The sequence below is a fragment of the Nuphar pumila genome, chromosome 7, assembly GCF_984573655.1.
Source record: "Nuphar pumila chromosome 7, dmNupPumi1.hap1.1, whole genome shotgun sequence".
Lineage (NCBI taxonomy): Eukaryota > Viridiplantae > Streptophyta > Magnoliopsida > Nymphaeales > Nymphaeaceae > Nuphar > Nuphar pumila.
The window spans coordinates 32,059,089-32,084,223 of NC_143255.1; the positions used below are offsets into that span (position 1 = coordinate 32,059,089).

At 38.2% G+C, this 25,135-nt stretch overlaps 1 protein-coding gene across 1 annotated transcript in view; it reads left to right on the forward strand.

Moving 5' to 3' along the window:
- LOC149831794 (enhancer of polycomb-like protein 1) overlaps positions 1-24,738 on the forward strand; it is a 43,168-nt gene extending 18,430 nt beyond the window's left edge. The window contains exons 6-13 of the mRNA XM_090012239.1: positions 5,458-5,520; positions 5,715-5,753; positions 9,230-9,310; positions 9,453-9,500; positions 23,042-23,092; positions 23,179-23,247; positions 23,892-24,131; positions 24,219-24,738. Of these exons, the coding sequence (XP_089868365.1) occupies positions 5,458-5,520; positions 5,715-5,753; positions 9,230-9,310; positions 9,453-9,500; positions 23,042-23,092; positions 23,179-23,247; positions 23,892-24,131; positions 24,219-24,512 (885 nt within the window). The 3' untranslated portion in view covers positions 24,513-24,738. The remainder of the gene's footprint in view (positions 1-5,457; positions 5,521-5,714; positions 5,754-9,229; positions 9,311-9,452; positions 9,501-23,041; positions 23,093-23,178; positions 23,248-23,891; positions 24,132-24,218) is intronic.
- The last annotated feature ends 397 nt before the right edge of the window (positions 24,739-25,135 follow it).

A 25,135-nucleotide genomic window follows, 5' to 3' on the forward strand; every position in this document is an offset into this window, starting at 1 on the left:
TGCTATATATGTTGCCGCTTTGTTATCACACATCATGGACATTGGAGAGGAAAACTTCACCTGGAGATCATGAAGAACAGTGTGAACCCACATCAATTCAACAGCTGTTTCGGCCATAGCCCGATATTCTGATTCTGCACTCGACCTGGAAACAACATTTTGTCTCTTACTTCTCCACGAAATCAAGTTGTCTCCCAAAAACACACAGAATCCTGTGATAGATTTTCTATCTACTACAGATCCAACATAGTCAACATCAGAATAGGCTACTATCTCCAGAGTTCCACCTTTCTTGAACAATAACCCCTTTCCAGGAGAGGATTTTAGATATCTAAGAATCATTATGGTTGCATTCCAGTGTACCTCAGTTGGTTTGTCCAAAAACTGGCTAACTTTGCTTACTGCTAAAGCAATATCTGGTCTGGTCACAGTTACATATAATAGCTTCCCTACTAGGGAGCGATAGCTTTTGCTATCAACTGGTTTTGACCCTTCTTCAAACAACTGAACTTTATGGTTCATGGGAATATTTGCTGGTTTAGCTCCCAACATGCCCGTTTCCTTCAATAAGTCAAGAACATACTTCCGTTGAGACAAAACCATCCCTTCACAGCTCCTAGCAACTTCTATACCCAGAAAATACCTGAGTGAACCAAGGTCTTTTGTAACAAAGTGTTTTTGAAGATGAGCCTTTGTGGCTTCAATAGCTTTCACATCATCTTCTGTAAGAATGATGTCATCCACATACACCACCATAACAACTATGCCAGAGTTAGTTTTCTTTATAAATAGTGTATGATCTGCTGCTGATCTATTAAAGCCAAAGCTTGACATCACTTCAAACAACTTTTGAAACCATGCACGAAGACTTTGTTTCAAGCCATAAATCGCCTTTCTCAATCTACACACTTTCTGACACTCCCCCTCAACCTCGAATCCTGGAGGTTGTTGCATGTAAACGGTCTCAGATAGATCACCATATAGAAATGCATTTTTCACATCTAATTGGCACAAGCTCCAACCATACTGAACAAACAAGACGGATGGTATCCATCCGTGCAACCAGAGAAAAAGTTTCAAAGAAGTCAATACCATATGTCTGAGTATATCCTTTCGCTACTAATCTGGCCTTGTACCTTTCAATAGAACCATCAGATTTGTACTTTATTGTATACACCCATTTACATCCAACAATGTCAGCATCTGCTGGGGAATCAACCAGATCCCATGTATGCTGAGATACTAAAGCATTCATTTCTTCTTGCATAGCCAGCTTCCAACGATTATCAAGTTCTGCCTGTTGATAGTTCACAGGAATGGTTTCAGCAGATAAGGCTGAAATAAAAGACTTCATTTGATTTCCAATTCTGGCATCAGAGACAAAATGAGATATGGGATATACAGTACATTGTCGTGTCCGCTTTCGTAGAGCAATAGGCCTGTTATCATCATCCTGAAGATCACTATTGTCAGTAGAACTTACCTCAGGAGAAGAAGAAGATGAAGGCTCTTGCGGAAGTGGAGCTCTACGCACATATACCAATGGAGGATTATTAAATCTGGAAGAGGATGAAGTTTGGTTCGGTAATGAGGGCACAAATTCCAAAGGAAAAGGAGGTATAAGTAATGAAAAAGACTCAGTTGGGTCAACCTGCAGCGGGGAACCGGAAATAGAGTAATATGGAGAGGATTCCAAGAAAGATACATCCGCACTGACATACTCTCGGCGAGAAATAGGATCATAACATCGATAGCCCTTTTGATTTTTTGGATAACCTATAAATATGCATTTTGTAGCTTGAGCGGCTAATTTATCACGGTCAGGGCCAAGTTTGTGTACAAAACAAACACATCCAAATATTTTTGGTGAGAAAGAAAAAAGTGGGGCATTAAGTTTTAGGATATGTAATGGAATTTGATCACCCACAGAAGACGAAGGCATGCGGTTGATCAGATAGCAAGCAGTGGTAATCGTATCACCCCAGTATAACGCAGGAACATTGGATTGAATCATAATGGTCCTGGCAACATCAAGCAGGTGTCAATGTTTTCGCTCAGCCACCTCATTTTGTTGAGATGAATAGGCACAGAAAGTTTGGGGTTGGATGCCATGATCTTGGTAAAATTGTAACAGACCTTTTGATTTAAACTCGAGAGCATTATCAGTGCGAACAATCTTGACAATAGATTCAAACTGAGTTTTTATTTCAAGAATTAAGGATTTGATAATACTTGGAACTTCAGATCGTTCCTTTATTAAAAATACCCATGACAACTTAGAGAAATCATCAATAATAACAAGATAATAACGACACTGAGTCCTAGTAGGAATCTTACTAGGACCCCATACATCTGCATGAAGAAGTTCAAAAACTTTATTACTAGACTGACTCTGACTTGAAGGGAACGAACTTCGGTGATGCTTGCCCAATTGACATGCTTCACACTGAAATGATGTGGTGGAAGGAATCTGAGGAAAGACCGACCGAAGCTTTGACAATGAAGGATGACCAAGACGACGATGCCACTGAACAAGACTGAATGAATGTTCCACTGCAGCATGAATAATACCCATTGGATGATGTAGGTAGTAAATTCCATTTTCTTCATAGCCTCCACCAATCTTCTTCCCCGTCAGCAAATCCTGAAAATGACAACCCATTGGATCAAATATTACTCTACAGTTTTGTTCTTTTATAAGACAACTAACAGAGAGTAAACTTTGAGGAAAGTTTGGAGCATGAAGAGCATTTTTCAACTGTAATGAGGAGGATATAGAAATATTTCCCTGACCAACAACCGGGGAGGAGCTCCCATCGGCTAATAAGACTCCAAGTTGAGCGTTAATATCCTTTAGATCTGAAAAAACACGTGAATTTCCACACAAATGTCTGGATGCACCAGAGTCAATAACCCACTTACTATCAGTGGATGAAGATGATTTCCGGTTGAATAGGTAACACCAACTATAGGAGGGGTGGAACTCAAAGGTCGAAGAGCTATCAACTCATCATATTCCGCATGACTAAGGGTGATACTACTTTCATTTGCAGAGATATTCTCTTGTACATTTGTTGCCTCAATAGTAGTAACATTTGCTTTAGGAGTATATGACTTTGATGAAGAAGAGGTTGGCCGACCATGCTTATCCCAACAACGATTTTCTAAATGTCCAGATTTTCTACAGAATGTACATTGAAGCTTTCCTCTGTCTCCCATACCACGTCCACGTCCTCTGATATTCTGAATATTTCCATGGCGATTGTAAGCATCAACAAGAGTGGGAACATCTGATCCAGTCAACATTCGAACTTTTGCAACAGAAAAATCTGAAGAAAGACCTGTAAGAAAATGAGCAACCATGGTTTGTTCTTGATGATCCTTTTGCTTCGAGCAACAAAGAGGCCTGTGAGTATTAAGTCTTTCAAACGCAGCTTTGACAGAGGCATAGTACTGGGCCAAGGTATGATCTCCCTGTTGCAAATTATATATTTCTTGTTCGACTTGCAGGATACGACTCACATTCGTTTCTTGTGAGTATGTATCACGAAGATTGTCCCACATCAGTTTGGCAGTATTATAGTAGATCAATCCATCTGCAATATGGGGTTCGACACTATTCATGATCCATGACATAACTATGTCATTATCTTCATCCCAAGTAACATATTTTCCCTATTTCTCAGTGGGTTCGCCTTCCAACAGAATATGTTTTCGACGATGTCCAGATACCGACATCATAAAAGTTCTGGACCATCTGGCATAGTTGGTTTCATTCAACCTTACGGAAGAGCCATACGAGAATGGGTTGGCAAAAGCCTTATACTCCCCAATATGTTCCATTTTAGAATCACATTTCGAATTTTCAGCCATATTGCTCATTTGAACAGCAAGTATTCAAGTGGAACTTTTCCAACACTGTAAGAAATCAGTCCTGCTGTTAAAAAAACAGCCCACAACCAGCAGAGAATCACTCCAGCTGCTTTCACGACAGAGGGATATGATCACGCCAACTGATGTTCCCAAACCATATAAGGCATAACAGCCAATAAGACTTCAAAGGACAATTAAAGAGATCAAACATATCTCGATCACACGCAACAAGTATAGGAAATAAATTTCAAAATCACGGCAGACACTCAATCAGCACAGAAAAACATGAAAAATCACGGCTGGCACGCAACATCACATAGACTTGCTGCGTGACCCAAACAGCCAACAACACAAACAGCATAGCAGGAACAGCCAACAACATAAACAACACAGCAGTCACGGCAGACACTCAACAACAGGAACACAACTCGTCAATGTCCAGGAAATCACGACAGAAGATCACAAAAAAAAACTCAGATTCTAAAATAAAAAAGAGGTTACGGCTTCAGGAAATCCTCGCTGGGAGCTCCATCCTTAGATCTGACGACAGATCTGGGTAACATCCCAGATCTGTTATCAGATCTTCCACAATCACTGAACAGCAAACCTGATTTCACGCAGTCGGGGTTTTTCTTTCTTCGTTGGTGATGATGAGCCTCTCGTGGGTGATGATGAGCCTCTCGTGATCACGCTCCTGAGATCGAGTGCTTTGATACCATGTAGAAGGAAGCAGCCACCTGTATATATATATATATATATAGAGAGAGAGAGAGAGAGAGAGAGAGAGTCGGCTGCACAGAAACTAATTTTCGTTGCATTAGAGTAGGGCTTCTCTCTATATTAAATAGAGAGAGGCTAAAAGGAAAAATTACAACTAAGTCCTTATGAAAACAAAAATTCAAAACACCTCTAATATAAAAGAACTTTAACCTAAAAACCACCTATTCTCAACAGGTTTAACCCTGTCATTACATTGCATTCTATTTGTCAATGCACATTTTCCCTCATGGTTTCAGTATGATGACATGCTGCTAAAATATCCATTCTTAGAAGTGCTCTGTATCTTCTTCTCCAGTATATTATAAAAGGGCATATTTTTTAGTTCTGTCTGCACTGCTAATTGCTTATTCATTTTAGTGGACATGATTTCAATTTACACAAGCTGTCCCTAGGTCATTAGCCACCTTCTGCATGGCAAAGCACAGGTTTCTACAGTTATATTTTTGAGACTGAAAGGTTCTTTTTATTTTCCTGCTGAATGTAGCTATTTTCATGTATATAGGTGAAATTTGAAAACTCGCTTACTATTGCGAGACTCCTGAAATTAGTAGGTTAACGGCTAAGCCTCCTTTGAAAAACTTTTATATTTGTTAGGCACATTGTTGGGCTTTCTTCTGTACTTGCTCCTTTGAATATTGATATTTCCATATTCTAGGCACAAACTTTCATAGTTGATTTTGCTGTTCTTAACAGTGACTGTTGTATTTATATTTCTTATTGTCTTAACAATAATTCTGCCCTGATATATATATATATATCCTTTGAATTCTCTCTGATTTTATGGTTTTTGTTTAATATCTGCAGGCTTTATCCCAGAATATGAGATATGCTGTTTTTCAGTCTGTATATAATTACTGGAAAGCAAAGGTTCATATTAAACCTTTGAAATGCTGGTCTTTTGTTATGTTCAGTACTATATAGTAATATCTACCTGGCTTATGAATCTACTTTCTTGGTCATCGTTTTGTCAAATTACTTATCATACAAGGTGCTCTCTAATACTCATGAGCATCAGTTCATGGTCCTCCGAGCTAATGCATGCTTTATTATCTCATTGTCAGCGTGAAAGGTGGCAAAAGCCTATACTTCGAAGGTTACAGGTAATTTTACAGGAATTTCCCTATGCACATATTTTTATGATATTTTTGGAGGCATCTAAATGTTGCGACTTTTCATGGACAGAGTGCTGTTCAATGGGTTTTAACTAGTAGTTAGAATTTGAGTCCGCAATATACTTTCATAGCTAGATTGATAGCAATATGTCTGAGCAATGCTGCAACAACAAATTTTTTTCTCATTCTCTTGATTAGCTATGAGTAGGATAACATGCAACGTGTGACTTAGGTTGTAAGTGGTCATATGTGCATCACCTTTTGATAAATCTTTTATTATCTACTGTAGTGGCAGACTTTGTTAGTTTATATGCTCCCTAAGATGACAACAATAATAGTTCTGGCACTTAATGCAGTCCACCAATAGAAGCTCCGAAAGGTTTTCATTGGGACACGGACATCTGTTCAAGCAGTTATTAAAATCCTCTGGCTTTTATAGATAGATCTCTGGAACCTTGCATTCTTAAAGGTTAGGCTGATTTGACAAGCAACGTGAACAGGAAAAAGAAAAAAAAACACTTTCACACATGTGCACTGCAGGTGTGGAGGGTGCAACACAGCAATTTCGAAAAAACATGGGTGCGAGAGGGGTACATGCATGCATCTCTCTCTCTCTCCCTATATATATATATATATATATATATATATATATATAGAGAGAGAGAGAGAGAGAGAGAGAGAGAGAGAGAGACCTGGATGGTGGAGCTTGCCAGAGGTGGAGGGAGGAGAGAGCGGTGCAAACACGGGAAGGGGAAATGGGAGTGATTGTGCCCTATCCCCCTTTAATTTCTAACATATGGACTAAACTGGATTTGGTCAATGCTGACCAAATCCAGTTCCGGACAACGTGGTACCTATGTCTTGCCTCACTGGGTGCTGCACCGGCACCAGCATTGCGTTGCATTGATGCAGGTGCAGCGAGTGTCCGTGTTACATAGGAAAAAAACTATGAATTTCTGCGAGGAAGTGCACCAAGTTACTTAACATGCATTATATTTGTTTTTATTGGGAATTGGCCACAATATTTTAAAGAATGAAATTTAAAAATCTGTCATATTGAACTTGTCCCTTGTTGAAAGTGTTTCTGCCACCTATTTTCACATACACAAAGTACATTTTAATACTTGAATATTTCATTTCATTTGTTTTATGTGTATTTGTTGATCTTTTTTCTATTTACTGTATAATATTTCATCCTTTTCTGGATTCTAACATGTTACACATAAAGTTATCTGTTTCTAGTTATTGGATAATTTTTTATAATTGTGTTGACTAGGTTACTAATTTGTTGGAGTTAAATTTGGACTTCAGAACATATGAAGTATTCTATTTTAGTTGATCTGTTCAATAGTTAAATTTTGGTGCATTTTTATTTTTCATCAATTTGTAACAAAATGTATTTAGAGAGGCCTTTGTTCGTGGATCATTATTGTTAATGAGAGGTTGGAGACTCAATCCCTCCTCTCTCATTTGGAAAGAATTACATACAGCCACTGCAACAGGTTGTTAATATTCAACAAAACAACATGACTAATTCTTTCAATTTTCTTATTTTTCATCTCTTTTCTAGTGGCTTCTACAGTCTGTCACATATAGAAAACTTTTGGGAAGTGATAAATTTTAATATAAATTTACAATCTTATCGAATTTATTGTGTTTGATTTTTGGAATGCGAACAAAACTATGTCACATGGATGCTTAGCATGCATATCCCATGTCAACACAGCACGTCGGAAGCACCAGGAAACTTCATGGACAGTCAAATAAGTTTCAGATACCAATGTTGCAAGTGTACGATGCACTACGATACATATCATATCTATCGGGTGCAGGTGTGTGCCTTACGATACACTCGTGTATCTTACAATACATTCCAATACGGGGCGTATCTTAAGATACACTATAAATGCAGTTTAAATTCTCTTATTTTAATTTTTTTTGAAAACATTTAAGGCCCCTTGGGGCTAGTTCATATCCATCCCTAAAGAGCTTAAGAGTGATTTAGAGAGATTTTTCCAAAAAAAGAAGATGATGTTAATGATACTCAATGATTAACGTTATCTAATTCATTTTTGTTTGAAATTAAAAAAAATAGTTATGTACATTTTTTAAGCATTAAAAAAACACTGATTTTTTTTGTTTATGTAAACACACATTATTATGAATCTTGTGACTTATTAACTTAGATTCATTATTTAATATGCATATTATTTCATAGTTTGCATTTTTCTTGTGAGATATGCATGCCATTTATAGCATATTATCTTGATTATTTAATGTTCGATGTCTTATGCATGCCATTCATAGCACATAATTGTTTTTATCTTATGCAATTCATCATTGTTTGATGATGTCTTGTGCAACTCATGGGGACATAAATGCTTCATATGTGATTTTATGGTTGTATTTTGTGCAATTCATCATTGTTTCATGTGTTATGATTTTTTTAGAATTTTTGAAAATATTTTATTAAAAAATTATGATTTTTTACGATACGCTACGATACGTATCTTTTTTTGGCCCTACCGATACGGGCAACAATACAATACTTACAACCTTGTCATATACAGTTAACATTGTATCATTAACTTTATCTATTTCTTTTTATACTCTTGATTACTTATTTTGTATTTGCTTGCATTCTATTACATTACATTTCAATTTCATGTTAATTTTATTATTTTGGGTTTTAATTATATTGATCTAGAATTTTTGTTCAAGACTGGGCATTTGAGTTGATATTCATGTTTTATTGCTTTAGGTTAAGAAGTGTGTGTGTGTGTGTTACAGCACACATGCATAAACATATATACATACCTGTATGTGTGTGTACACCCATGTCTGTGTGTCCTCATTTTTGAACTGTTGTGTTGTATCAAGCATATCCACATGGTGCTCATTCCCCCATCCATATCCATGTGACAGGATCAGAATGAATTGAATTTTTTGATTTTTCAATGAAAGTTTTCGTAATTTGATTTGAGGTTAATTCCAGAACTTGAGAAAAGAAAGAACTAAAGAGAATTTCTTTGGGCAATTTTTAGCTGAAATTTCTTGATTTAGGTCTGCGAGGATAGGGCGAGATAAGGAGTGGAAATGTCAAGGTTAAGGTCAGGTTCAGAAGTCAATCAATTGCAATGGAAAGAAAAAACGACTATCACTAGATCCTAGCCATTAGATGAATTCTCTAAATCCAATAGAAGCCATTTTAACCGAGAAGTTTCAGTGCCTTACTTGGACAAGTTAGTTATCAAGTTGCTCATGTATTGTTGCATATTCAAGTAATATTTAATTTAAAGTATGTTTTATTTTGTGCTTATGGTTAGTTGGTACTTTGGCATGGATTAAGCTAAAAGTTTTAATTTTGACAGAAGCATGTGTTTAGTCCAAATTATCAAATGCACGTTCATGTGATTGCCTTTTAAAATCTGATGATCTGATAATTTCGTTATTCATATATGCAGCCCCCCCCACCAGTCAATGATACAAATCCATACAATGTATTCAGGCCAAGAGAGAAAGCCCACCGCCTACACACAAGAAGGGTAAGTTTAGATTGGGTGTGTTCTAATGTGATTTGATGTATAAATATCCTCTCTTTCTACCTCTAGTACTAGAACTTTTCTCTACAATAGAATTACTGTGGTGTTCATTTGTGACATTGAATTATTTATTGCTTCATTATAGATGCAAAGGCGGGAAAACAACGTTCAGTCCTTTGACAAGCTTCGCCAGGTCTGGATTTGTTCTCACAGTCATGCTAACAGTTGTTTTGATCATGCATATACCAAAGTGTTTGTTGTTTTTTCTTTCCAATAGTAGCATTTTGTTAACAACTTCCATGTCTTAACTAGGGTTGTCTACCCTTCTCATGTTCTTCCACTGTTTTCATTGCATAGCTTTGTTCTACCCTTAGTTTCATAATCTGCAGTTTTTTTATCTACTGACGTCACAAAAATTTTATTGCTGATTGCTTTGATAGATTCCTCTTTGTATGCTCTATTATCGGAGACAATTTGCTTGTCTTAATTGTTGAATAGTGTATCATGTGTATTACTAGTCTTTGGTGCTGCCCCACTCAAGTGTACATAATATCATTTATTAAGGTTATTCATATAATCTGTTAGGAAGTTAGAAGGTCAACTGAATTTTTCTAGTAGTGTATCCATGGGGGTCGACCCCTACATGTTGCTCCTTTAGTTTTCTTGTTAATGAAGCTTCAAGAATTCCTCTCCTTTACTCTCTCTTCTTCTTAGTTCTGGTCAGCTGACATGGTGTCAGAGTCATATCTACTCAAGAGAGGAGATCGTTGGGTGTGTTAGAGAGACTTTGGAGGCTTCATCCTTGGTGTCACTGTGCTGTTGCTGATCGTGGGCTGCATGCTCATGACATCAGCAGCGTCAGGTGACAATCTGATTTTGGCTCAACCGATTTGTGGTTTTTGTAGAGTGATTTTAGAAGATTTGTGGATCAAAAGTCACACTCATTGGGACAGTATTCGATTTGTTATGGATTTTTCTAGCATTTTCTGTAGAGGCGGTAACAGTGTCCTGTTCTGAGTTTTTCGTCTACGCTGATCATATCGGGTGGATTTAATGTTTGGGTTGCATTCCATTCTGTTTTTTTTTATCATGTTATCATTTAGAAGTGTTTTGGGTGTCATTCGACTGATTTTGGAGGAGCTCTATTGATTTTTTGAGGTGGTTATGTGGGACGGTAGTCTATTATTTTCGCTATTGTGACCTATATTGCTGTGTAGAGTTGTGTTTTACATCAGATTTGTGTGGACTCTACTTTGTTTTCATTTTGGTTGATTGGAGATTGGTCTTTCTTGTGATGTATTGGCTTGGGCTTTGTGTTCTTGGTGATACTTTTGCTCGACTGAGGATAGCTTATGTTTGGGTTGCATCTAGCCTCTTTGGTTTCTATTGTTGTTGTGCTCATGTTTTAAAGATTATTGTGCAGGGTGTTGCAACACAATAATATTCTATCTCTTGGAAGTGTGCTTTGCTTGTTGATTTTTGTGTAGGTTTATCGAAATTGTAGTGAGGTTCGAAGAAGGGAGAAGGCATATAACTCGTTCCTGTGAAGCTTGGTGGAACATGTTATTCATATTGGGCAGTCTTTATGATTGTTGTAATTGTGGGAAAAGGGCTTGGAGGATATTGAATGGCTCAAAGGCAAAACCCAAGCCAACTGATCCTGCTTATGACAAGTTGTTGGAGCAGTGGATTGTAAATAATGCAAGGGTCAAGGCTTGGATATTGGGGTCAATTGAGCAAAGAATAACCGTGATCAAATATCTCATTGAAAGGCTCTATACATCTGCCCTTTCTGAACACATTTCTTTAGACAAAGATTTCATTTTTTTGCGGATGGTAAATATTTCTCAGAACATGGAGTGTGAATCAACCCATGTTTGAATTGAAGCTCTGATACAGATGCAAGTTCTTCCCTTCTGAATCAAATAGATTCATTTCTGAAAGAGGCTGACAATAGGGGCTGAGATTTATGCAAGTTATACATTTTGTCACCACTTTGTTGAAAATCGTTAGGTATGAATATGTTAGATACATGTGACTCGATTGGTGAAATAGTATCTCTCTCCAAAAAAACATGTTTTTTTTACTGGCACAAAGAAAATAACTTGTTGCATATACTTGTCAACAACAACAACAACAACAACAACTACGCCTTCATCCCAAAACAATTTGGGTCGGCGATATGAACCAACAAAGAAAATCGTTCTGGGTCTTCCACATGAATCCTTCTCCTCCAATCATTTCTATCCAATGGCATGTCCTCGCTGAGGTTCAAAGCATTCATATCCTTTCCTATCATCTCCATCCAAGTCTTCTTAGGCCTACCCCGACCTTTTTTAACTAATATATTTTCCCATTTCTCCATCCTTCTAACTGGAGCATCATTAGGCCTTCGCCGAATATGTCTAAACCACCGTAAACGATTCTCTCTCATCTTATTTTCAATGGGTGCAACGCCTACCTTCTTACGTATCTCCTCGTTCCGAATCTTATCTTTTATTGTATTTCCACACATCCATCTAAGCATACGCATCTCAGCTACACTCATTTTTTGAATATGATGTCTCTTGGCAACCCAACATTTCGTACAATATAGTAAAGCGGGCCTAATAGTCGTCCTATAAAACTTTCCCTTCAACCGCAATGACATTCTACGATCGCACAACACTCCAGTTGCACTTTTCCATTTCATCCACCCAACCTTTATCCTATGATTTACATCTCCATCAATTTCTCCATACTTTTGAATGATACAACAATAACAACAACAACAACAACAACTACGCCTTCATCCCAAAACAATTGGGGTCATCGATATGAACCAAAAAAAGAAATTCATTTTGGGTCTTCCACATGAATCCTTTTCCTCCAATCATTTCTATCCAATGCCATGTCCTCGGTGAGGTTCAAAGCATTCATATCCTTTCCTATCATCTCCATCCAAGTCTTCCTAGGCCTACCCCGACCTCTTTTAACTAATATATTTTCCCATTTCTCCAACCTTCTGGAGCATCATTAGGCCTTCGCCGAATATGTCCAAACCACCGTAAACGATTCTCTTGCATCTTATTTTCAATGGGTGCAACACCTACCTTCTTACGTATCTCCTCGTTCCGAATCTTATCTTTTATTGTATTTCCACACATCCATCTAAGCATCCGCATCTCAGCTACACTCATTTTTTGAATATGATGTCTCTTGGCAGCCCAACATTCCGTACCATATAGTAAAGCGGGCCTAATAGTCGTCCTATAAAACTTTCCCTTCAACCGCAATGGCATTCTACGATCGCACAGCACTCCAGTTGCACTTTTCCATTTCATCCACCCAACCTTTATACTATGATTTACATCTCCATCAATTTCTCCATACTTTTGAATGATGGATCCCAAATATTTGAAATAATCATTCACCGGTATTTCTTGCTCACCAAGCTTCACTACACTCCCATCACTACTTCGTTGCTTACTAAACCGACATTCCATATATTCAGTCTTACTCTTACTCAACTTAAAACCTCTAGCTTCCAATGTCTGTCTCCATAATTCTAACTTAGCATTAACCCCAGCTCTAGACTCATCAATCAAAACAATATCATCAGCAAACAACATACACCGCGGTACATTTTCTTGAATTGATCTCGTAAGCTCATCCATCACTATCGCAAATAAAAAGGGCTTAAAGCAGATCCTTGATGTAACCCAACCGTTATCGGAAAATTGGTTGTCACCCCTCCACAAGTGCGAACATTGGTTACTACTCCTTCATACATATCTTTAATTATACTAATGTACTTGAGAGAAACACCTTTCTTCATCATTGTCCACCAGAGAACGTCTCTATCGTATGCCTTCTCTAAATCAATAAAAACCACATGCAAATCTTTGTTCCTCTCTCTATATCTTTCAATAAGTTGTCTAAGAAGATGTATAGCTTCCATAGTTGATCTTCCAGGCATAAAACCAAATTGATTCTCCGATATCATGACAACCTTCCTCAACCTAGACTCAATCACCCTCTCCCAAAGTTTCATAGTATGACTCATGAGTTTTATACCACGATAGTTTGTGCAATCTTGTATATCACCCTTATTCTTATATAAAGGCACCAAAGTACTCTTTCTCCACTCATTAGGCATCTTATTTGTTCGCCAAATCAAGTTAAAAAGATTTGTCAACCATTCTAAACCTTTCTCTCCCAAGCATTTCCAAGCCTCGATATGTATACCATCTGGGCCAACTGCCCTTCTAGATTTCATTTTCTTCAAAGCCTCTGCAATTTCTTTCTTTTGAATCTTGCGCATGAAGTCACGATTTATCTCATGAAAAGGAATGGAGAAGTCTCCAAGATCTTGAGCATGACTATCATTAAATAGCTTATCAAAATAATCTTTCCATCTCTCCTTAATCTCCTCATCTTTGACTAAAACCCTTTGCGTTTCATCTTTGATACATCTAACCATACCCAAATCCCTCGATTTCCTATCTCTCATCTTTGCAAGCCTATAAATATCCCTCTCGCCTTCTTTGGTATCCAACTTGTCATAAACCTCCTTATATACCTTAGCCCTCGCGTTTCGAACTACTTTTTTAGCTTCCTTCTTTGCTATCATATACTTCTCCAAATTCTCATTATCACGACTCTTACTTAGATTTCTATAACACTCTCTTTTAACCTTAATAGCTAATTTGACATCCTCGTTCCACCATGATGTATCCTTACCTAGTGGTGCACCGCCTTTAGACTCACCCAATACCTCCTTAGCCACTTTTCTCATGCCACCCGCTATCTTATTCCACATTGATTCTGAATCCTCCTCGAGACACCAATCAACTTCCTTAACTACTTGCTCTACAAACATTCCTTGTTTAGCTCCTTTCAGTGCCCACCACTTAATTCTAGGATCTATCCTATGTCTATCCCTTTTGCGGCATTGTCTAATTCTAAGATCTAAAATTAAGACTCTATGTTGTGTAGCTACACTTTCTCCCGGTATAACCTTACAATCGATGCAACAACCCCTATCTCTCTTTCTAAGTAGGAAAAAATCTATCTGACTCGTATTAACCCCACTTTTAAATGTTACTAGGTGAGACTCCCTCTTCCTAAACCAAGTGTTTGCTAAGATCATATCATAGGACAAACAAAAATCTAAAATCCTTTCTCCACTTTCATTTCTTTCTCCTATACCATAGCCTCCATGGATACTCTCAAATCCATCCCTACTAATGCCTACATGTCCATTAAGGTCACCACCGATGAAAAGCTTTTCTCCATAAGATATCCCTTGTACTACTCCATCTAAATCTTCCCAAAATTGATACTTAATGGAATCATCTAAACCTACTTGAGGTGCATAAACACTAATAATATTAATAATATCCGTACCTAATACTAATTTAATAAGTAAAATTCTATCACCCTTCTTACGGACCTCAACTACATTATCTATAAATTGACGACTCATAACAATCCCTACTCCATTCCTATTCCTATTTATTCCTGTATACCAAATCTTATATCCCCAAGGTTCTATCACTTTTGCTTTCTCACCTACCCATTTGGTCTCTTGTAGACATAAAATATCAATCTTTTTCCTACACATAACATCTACTAACTCTACCAACTTACCAGTTAAAGACCCTATGTTCCAAGTGGCTAACCTAATTTTATGGTCTTGGACTAACTTCTTTACCCCCACCCGTCCAACAAAGTGAGGGAACCCTTGCCTATTTGACACCACACCCGGGCGCCGGTGTGACGCGTCGCTTCTGGGCGACAACCTAGCAACCCTTGCCCATTTATCACTGTCTCCGTGCCTAGAGAGTACAACGTGTCGCTCAGTAGGGAACGCCCCAACGAAATTCTCATATTGGTTCATTTTCATAGGGTATGACTAAGTTTTTATGCTGGCTGTCACAGGCCTACCGCAACCCTCCTCCTTTATCCGGGCTTGGGACCGACAGTGTATAACTAGACAGTTATACACAGGCGGAGTTATACTTTTGAATGATAAATCCCAAATATTTGAAACAATCATCCACCGGTATTTCTTGCTCACCAAGCTTCACTACACTCCCATCACTACTTCGTTGCTTACTAAACCGACATTCCATATATTCCGTCTTACTCTTACTCAACTTAAAACCTCTTGCTTCCAATGTCTGTCTCCATAATTCTAACTTAGCATTAACCCCAGCTCTAGACTCATCAATCAAAACAATGTCATCAGCAAACAATATACACCACGACACATTTTCTTGAATTAATCTCGTAAGCTCATCCATCACTATAGCAAATAGGAAAGGGCTTAAAGCAGATCCTTGATGTAACCCAACCGTTATAGGAAAATTGGTTGTCACCCCTCCACAAGTGCGGACATTGGTTACTACTCCTTCATACATATCCTTAATTATACTAATGTATTTGAGAGAAACACCTTTCTACATCATTGTCCACCAGAGAACGTCCCTAGGTACTCTATCGTATGCCTTCTCCAAATCAATAAAAACCATATGCAAATCTTTGTTCCTCTCTCTATTTCTCTCAATAAGTTGTCTAAGAAGATGTATAGCTTCCATAGTTGATCTTCTAGGCATAAAACCAAATTGATTCTCCGATATCATGACAACCTTCCTCAACCTAGACTCAATCACCCTCTCCCAAAGTTTCATAGTATGACTCATGAGTTTTATACCACGATAGTTTGTGCAATCTTGTATATCACCCTTATTCTTATATAGAGGCACCAAAGTACTCTTCGTCCACTCATTAGGCATCTTATTTGTCCGCCAAATCAAGTTAAAAAGATTTGTCAACCATTCTAAACCTTTCTCTCCCAAGCATTTCCAAGCCTCGATAGGTATACCATCTGGGCCAACTGCCCTTCTTGATTTCATTTTCTTCAAAGCCTCTGCAATTTCTTTCTTTTGAATCTTGCGCATGAAGTCACAATTCTTCTCATGAAAAGGAATGGACAAGTCTCCAAGATCCTGTTGCATATACTTGTCAAAATTTCAAAATGCCTAGGAAGTCTAGGGGTACCTGAAGGAAGTGTATAAGCAACAAAACTAGGCCATGCAATATCAACTCAAGCAATAAGAACTATGAGACAAGGGAACAAGTCTATGGAAGAATTCTGTTCGGAAATGCTGAGGCTATGGGATTCACTTGCACTTATGGAAGGGTATGGTAAATGTGAAAAGTGTATAAAGTGCGAGAAGTGCAGTAGTTGTCAGGTCTGTGTGAGTATACTTAACATAGAGAGACAAGCAGACTGAATGAGTTTCTTATGACTCTTCGCCCAAAGTTTGATGGGGTGAGGAGTGTCATACTACATAGTCCATTTTTGCCTTTTGTGACCAATGCATTAGCTGAGTTGATTGCTAAAGAGACTAAAATGAAGTCTCTTGGAGCGTATCCTTCCAATGATTCACTGATTGCAATTCCTCAGTAGTCAGGTGGTAGAGCTGGAGGTAAAGGTGACTTGAGCTTCATTCAATGCCCCGTTATTGCAAGAGTTTCGGCCATATAAAGAATTCCTGGCCAGTTCTGAAAAGAAGAGGTGAATCTTATGTAGTGTCTTCTGATGGTGATGGCACTAAGCCCAAGGATGACCATACTAAGGTTGGTGTTACGTTTATTTCTTCTTCTGTTGAGAAATCCTGAGAACAACCGAGTGGTGGTCAGATTCATATTCGAGAGAAGATGCAGTAGCAGATTATTCAGCTGCAAATCCTTGCTTGGTCAACAACTGCTTCCTCTTCCTTTTGTACTACTTTTGCAGGTATCTTTGACTGTGCTTCACGATGGTTAATAGGTTCAGGTGCCTCATGTCACATGATGACAAATGAATCTCTTCTAACCCATTGTTAGACTTGCAATGTTGTTTTCTGCGTTGCAGATGTCTCCTTTATGTTAGTATCTAAAATTGGTTGCATTTCTTGAAGTTCTTATCCTGGTTGCAAGTTGAATATCTTACAAGTCTATTATGTTCTTTTGTTAGCCATGAACCTCATTTCTATTGGTCAAATTACTAAATACAATTATAATGACATTCTCTCTTATTGACTGAGTTGTGTATGATCAATTATCCGGGAAGAAGATTGAGATTGGCCATAGAAAAGAGGATCCCTATTACTTAGATTGGCTGGACATGAGTGAGCATAAAATATATCTGGTCTGCGTGCAACGACTTTGGATGAGTCGATTTTGTGGCATCAAAGGATGGGGCATATTTCCAGCTGTAAGTTGCAACATTTGGTTGCATTAGTGAGTTTGGGTAGGTCAGGAGTGTGAAAGCTGTAGGTTGGCAAAGGGTCATGGTTTGCCATTCAGGACGAGAGATAGAGAGTGTGAGTCTTTTTGATTTTGTACATTCAGATGTGTGGGGTCTATCACCCATTTTGTCCAAGGGTAGTTATTTATATTTTGTCACTTTTATAAACGATTGTACAAGATATACATGGGTTTACTTCATGAAGAATATAAATGAATTTTTTGATATCTTCAAGAAATTTTGTGTAATGACTAAGACTCAGTTTCTGTTAAATTTAATTTTCTTCGTACTGATTTAAGTGAAGAGTATGTTATTAGTGTAAGGATTTTTTACAGAAAAAAAGAATAGAAAGTCATGTCCATACACTCCTCTGCAAAATGGTGTAGCAAAGAGAAAAAACAAACACATTTTGGAGACTACTGAAGCATTTAACTTTGGTGGATGTGTACCTAGGGACTATTGGGCTAATGCAGTATGCATGGCAATATACCAAATTAATAGGATGCCAGTAGGGACACTTAACGGTATATCTCTATTTCAAAATTTGTATGGTACTATCCCTAATTATAATATGCTGAAGATTTTTTGATGTACCTGCTTTGTATTGTTGCCTGGTAGATATAGAGACAAGCTCTCACCACGATCTGTGAAGTGTTGCTTCTTAAGATTCTCTCATGGGCAAAAAGGATGTATTATGACCCAATTGAATGAAGAGCGAAGAGTATGGATATCAAGGCATGTGGTGTTTCATGAGGACACACCTTTAGAAAGGGGGGCTTAAGAAGAAAGTAGTGGATTTTTATTTCGTAGTACCATTTCCTGAGGAAAGAAGAGTTGACAAGAGTATGGAGATTCATGGAGAGGAAGCTTTTTGACAAGAGTATGGAGATTCATGCAGAGGAAGTTTTAGAGGGAGACAATCGATTTGGACAAACTTATGCTAGAAGGCAAGAAAATGTAGTGGGGATACCATTCTTGCATCATATGGAGATGGTGCCAATTCTGATTCGCTCCTAGCTGATCCAGAGCACACAAGCTCATAGTCATTTCCCACTCCTCCCCAGGTATGCAGAACCTCTGGAATACTTGTCCCTCTCACTCATTTTATGTTGTATGATTCCTTTTCTCCACAATGCTTACTTAGCTATAATCTACTCCTATGTTGAGCCTAACTCCTATGTAAAGGTTTTTTCTAAAGAGGAATAGCAACGTGCAATGGCTAAGGAGTTGAGTGCGCTTGAAAGGATGCATGCTTGGGATCTTGTTGAACTCCCACATGAAAAAAATGTAGTTGGTTGTAGGTGGATCTACAAGATTAAGACTAAAGCAGATGGGTCAATCTAAAGGTACAAGGCCATATTGGTGGCTATGAGATATAGCCAATAGTCTTAAATTGATTTTGCAGACATTTGCTCTTATTACCTATATGATTACTAAAAAAACATTGCTTGCTGTTGCTACAATAAGATAGTGGAGTCTTTCGGAGTTGGACATAAAAAATGCTTTCTTAAATGGGGATTTGTATGAGGAGATATATATAGAGCTACCACTTGTGTATTTAGATTCTCAGGGCAGGGTGTGTCAATTGAGGAGAACCTTGTATGGGCATAAGCAAGCACCTTGTGCTTGGTTTGAGAAGTTCAGTCTTGCTGTGAGATCTCTTGGATTAGAGCAGAGTCATCGTGATCCTTCTTTGTTTGTGTCTTCCTCTGCTTAAGGGAAGTGTGTCTTGCTCCTGTATGTTGATGATATGAATTATTAGAAGAGATGATTTGTAAAAAATAATGGATACAAAGAACAGGCTGGCTGACATCTTTGAAATGAAAAATCTGGGGAGGTTGAAGTATTTTCTTGGTCTTGAATTTGCTCATTCAATGAGGGGCTCTTTCTGTCACAACATAAATATGCAATTGATCTTGTGATAAGTGTTAGGCTGACGGATGACTAAAAAAGGGTTACTACCCCGGATAAGGACTAATATCAAGCTGAGGATGTTAGATGGAGAAAAACTTGCGGATCCTGTGGTATGCAGTCAACTTGTGTGCAACTTGATATATTTGGCTATTACTAGGCCAGGTATAACTTATGTCGTGCATGTGGTCAGTCAATTCATGGGCTCTCCTACTTCAGTACATTTTGCAGCAATGCTTTGGATCATTTGGTATGTGAGAGATACTATGCATTTTGGGATGTTCTTTGCATCTTCATCCTCCACAGTTGTAACAACTTTTTATGATTTAGATTTTGGAGGATCAACCAAAGATTGTTTCTCGACTACTACCCAATTTTGTGTGTTCCTTGGGAGCTCTTTGATTTCTTGGAAGAGCAAAAAACATCGGATTTTTTTGTCTACTGCAGAAGCAGAGTATAGAGCTATAGCTCTTGCTGTCATAGAAATCATATGGATTAGATGGCTTTTACAAGAACTTGGGGTTACTATGTCTGGGCGAACATCTCTGTATTGCGACAATATGAGTGCTATTCATATTGCCAAGAACCCAAAATTTCACCAGAACAAAGCACATTGAGATTGATTGTCATTTCACCAAAAGAGCCTTTGAAGATGGAGTCATAACCTTGGAGCATATTGGCATGAAAAAACAAGTTGCAGATGTATTCACCAAGGGTTTGACCCCGTTATACTTTCAGTCATTCCTCTCCAAACTTGGGATGATTCCTTTAGCATTATCTCAAGTTTGAAGGGAAGTGTTGAATAATGTAATATAGGTGTATCATGTGTATTGTAGTGTATCCATGGGGATCAACCCCGATATGCTGTAGCTCCTTTAGTTTTCTCGTTAATGAAGCTTCAATAATTTCTCTCCCTTGCTCTCTCTTCTTAGTTCTTCTGGTCGGCTTAATCACCAAGGGTTTATAGTTGTGATCATTTGCACAAATGGAAATTTACTACAATATTTTAAAATATTTTGGTAGTCTCACTCGTCCACAATGTTTTTGCCCAGTGTCTAACTATTCAGCTAGTTTTTAAGAAGGGGTGCCATTTTTTCAGCATTGTATTCTTTTACTTGAAAGTCTTTTTGAGGATATCAGCAGTCTTTTTTGGTGTACTAAAATTTCCCTTTACCCATTAGTTTTTGAGGTGTGGCCTAAGAACCTGTGAATAATGTTTTGCAATGTTGTCTTCTTTTCATTCTTTTCTTAGGTACTTGGATGCGTTTATACACAATCTTTTTTTAGAAATTTATGCTTATGTGAAATAAATTCAGTTGACCTATTCATATTATATTTTGTACATCTTATTGAATAAAAACAGAAATCTCTCTCTCTCTCTCTCTCCATAAGCAAGATGGGGACTTCTATTTTTATTTCTCTATCAAGGGCTCTCGATTGTTCCTGTCTCTTATGACTGTCCAAGATGAGCTTTGCGATGGCAGCTCCCAAACCGCTTGAGCATCTCAAAAGTCATAAATCATAATTCATGTGGGTTGTGTGTACACTTCCAAATGGTCTTTTTAAATGCTACACATAAAGCTTGCCAGTGGGTTCCGGGACACCTACAAGGTGAAGAATTTTCCATGGAAAGTGGTGCAGTCAAGGAAGAAATATCATGGCTGATTAAATTTTCAGATCTCCTTTCCCATACTTGCGCAATGATGGTGATTGACCTTGTGGAATTAGAATCCTCTTCACTGCCTGCTATATATTCTTTTTAACCACAATGCACATGACCCAATCCTCTTCAAATTCAAAACTCTCTACCTCTCATATCACCTTGCTGCTAATGCTATTGGATGTCAGCCTAGTTGGTTGTGGCGGTTGTTTGAAGGAGAAGAAGAAAGTGGCTGACGGTGACTGCTGAGTTGCTTATATGAGATTGGAAATGGGCCTGGGCTATTTGGGGAGGAGGTGGGGCATAGCGTCAGCTGAGTGCCAGGAAGTCGCAACCTTGCAGACCATGGATGTAGTGCATCCCCTTTTTCACACATCCATGCATTTCTATAAACAATCAATACAAATACTACTTAAAAACAATTCTTTGTTTTTGTTCATAATAATAACAATGTTTGGATATAGAATTTATGAGCATCACATTAATAGTAGATGGTGCTTGACCTTCCTCCTCTGTGCTTGGGATTGCCCATAGGCACATTACTTCTGAACTGGGCAGAGAATGGAGGAGATATGGGATCCACTGGATGCAAATTGCAGAGGGGGAAGTGGAGGCACAATAACACTACCAATGGAAAAGATAAAGAAGAGAAAAAATAAGGTAAGATGGAGAGACATGAAGAGAGGATGGATCTATGGTGCAAGCAAGCATGATATGTTGGCATTTGTGTGATGGCAATACCTGCTGCACTTACTTCATTACTCCCTGCCCTAATCACCACAGTATCCCCATCACCACCAGCACCTGCCCGTGATCTCATGGCTTTCTTAATTTCACCCCTGTATGCGTATGTGTGTGTGTGCACATGCATGCATGCATGTGTGCGTGTTTGATGGAGCAAGGGGAAGGAGGGTGGGTGCCACCAGAATGCACTAGAAGGTCTCGGTGCTGCCTGTATCTCATTCACCATCTCACCTCAGTGCCCCCCCTTCACGGTTTTTAAGAAACAAAGCTATTTTTGTGTGTTCTCATAAATAATTATAAAAGTAAAGAATAGTAGTTCATCCAAACAGCTATATGTTGGAACATTTAACTATTATATATATAAATATTTATAAAATGCCTGTTTATTTACACCCAAGTGCTGCCTACATGTTTGTTTTTATTGGTTTATTAATGTTTAGTTTTTTTGTTTGTTTGTTTGTTACTGTTGTAAATTTTATTTCTACATGTTTGTTTGTTTGTTATTATCGGTTTATTAATATCCTTGAAAAGGGTTCAAAGTTATTTTATCTGATGAAAAGGAGCATAAATTACAGAACCCCTTTTGTTATATTTTGATGATGGAGAACCTGGCTAGACCAGGATGATTCATATAGGATTTGACCTAATAACACCAGTAAATGGGCTTAGTCCATCTTTACCTACGATTGGAGCTTTTAGAAGTGGAGCACAGGGGTTCCAAAATGCCGAGATCCTGAGATCTTCTCAAGTTCATCCATCTCTAGCCACTCTAGCCAGCCCACTAAACTTGTACTGGGTAGTTTACACGGACTGACATATGGTTTCTGGTATCAAGTAATTTCTTCATTAGAAAAAAGAAGTTAGACCTCCTAAAAGAAAATTCCTGGGTTAGTGAATTTCTAAAATCCTTGTTAGGCGGGACGTCTTCTCAGCAAACTGTATCTGCATGCTTTACAGTAGCTGCTGAAGGTGTTGAACTTGAGGCACGAATGTTTTCAAACTCATTTATCTTTTTTCTGAAATGTCTTTGGTCCTAGATAATTCTTGCATATGAAAATATAAAATTGGCTAGTCTTTGAACAGTAGCATGCAGTTCCTATGGTTCTCATTTTATTTTGATTGATTTAAATTCACGTTTCAGGTTATGCGGAACTTAGGCCAAGTGAAAGGACTCGTGGAAACATTGATTAAGGTAAATTATAAGGAAGCATGTACTTGAACCTTTAAAAGATGCGTAGTAGGGATTATACTACCCCTATCTGTCTCTACCTTGTGCAGAGAGAAGAGAAGAAACGTGAACTCATGGAATGTGAAGTGAGCCTTCAAAGAATTCAACTAAAATACAAGGTCTCTCTCTCTCTCTCTCTTTGTCATCTTTTCCTGCTTTTTTATTTTTTTGAGAGAAAAGGTAGAGTCCTCTTTTCCTGTTAATTTCTGTTAACTTGAGGTTTTGGCTGCTCATGCTTGGTACAATAATATCTGTGGACACTATCATCGTTTGCAGTTCTATTGGAAGAAAATATCAAAGTTTCTATGGTTGTTATTCCCTTATTCTTGATATTACTTCAAATCGATTTTCCAGTACACAGTTTGTCTTCTAACTTTTTGGTGACAAGTTCCTGCAGTTTCCCTAAAACCAGGATTCATTTGGCACTGCTGAAGCAATGCATAACTGTAGAACTTGTGCTACTAAGCATTTTAGGGCACGATAATTTATCCCTTTTATTTTCTGACCTTTCCAAGATTACTTTATATGCATTCCTGTTCCCTCATCTACCTTTTTTCCTGTTGTCATTTTTATCCACTGGGAACTGGAATGTGTAACCAGGAACCCTTCAGGATATGACAAATGGTCCCTGAAATTTTATTTCTCAGTTTTATTGTTTAACTATGAATGTACAGAATACATTGTTAGATTCACAATCTAGATGATGTCAGTGCTTGATGGATGCTTTTTAGTTCAGTATTTAATCAAACAATTTTGTTTTCAGCATGAAACTCAGCTAGTTGAAGAGGGGCTATCGCTGCCAGGGTTTCCATTCTCTTGCAAATTGGCATCAAGTGATGAGGACTTTGTTGACTCAGATGACATGCCAAACGGTTTCATGTACGCTCGACCTGCAACTGCACAACATCTGCCTAGCACAGATTCCATGCTGATGACAGTCCCAGCAGGGCGCACAAAGCGAGAGTTTAGGCGGAGGCATGCACATGGCTGGTTCCAGAAAAGGGTAACCTTTAACCTTGCTCAACTTTATTGGTGTAAAGTCTTTACTTGTGTTACTGAAGGAATCAAACCTCATAAAATGATGATGCAGGATCCCCATGAACCAGTTTTATTATTTACCAAACCGCTTGATCCCAAAAAACTGGCAGCCGCAAGGATTGTGGGTCCTACTGATCTGCCTATTGAAAATGGTGGCACCTTGCCAACATTCAGGTTTCATGGTAGGATGGGCCGAGGAGGTCGGATCATCTATGATAGATGGAACCCTCTTACACAAACATCAATTGGCCATGAGAACACAACCTTGCCTGCAAGAAATCCACAACCACTGATACCAGGGATCTCCGATCATCCACTCATTCTTCCCATTCATCACTGCCTTTGATAAACCCTGTTTTTTGGGGCGGGAGGTGGGGGTGCTGGAGATGGAATGCCGGGAGGCCCAAGTCACAGGCAGGCTATTATGATTCATGACCAAGCAGGTCGGAAGGGTGTTGCTTAGCTTGATTAATTAGGGTGCATTTGAGCTGTTGTACCACATGCTGTGTACGGGCAGCTACCCAACATTTGTACAATTATTCTTATCTAACAAAAGAAACGGTAATTCATCTCTCTCTCTCTCTCTCTCTCTATATATATATATATGCCTTATTACGGGAAACATCTACCTTGTACAGAATTGAAAAAACAACTATTATCTGTTTGATAATAATGAGAGGTGACTGCGTGGCAAATTCTGTGTTGCTACGTGGAGGGGAAAAAAGACGAGCGTTTTCAGAAATAAGAAATAGCCAAAGAAAGGTGAAACCGTGAAAGAATCAATGTAACGTACAATATGAATCAGACTACTAGTTTGCATCTCATGTGATTTGGAATACCATGAGATTCATTTCAAATGTGATTTCAAATCACAAACCCTTTATCATTTGCATGAGATCTCAAATCACATGTTTGGTTTGCTGTGCAAATGAGATTCATTCTCTCATTTGTATGAGATTTCAAATCACG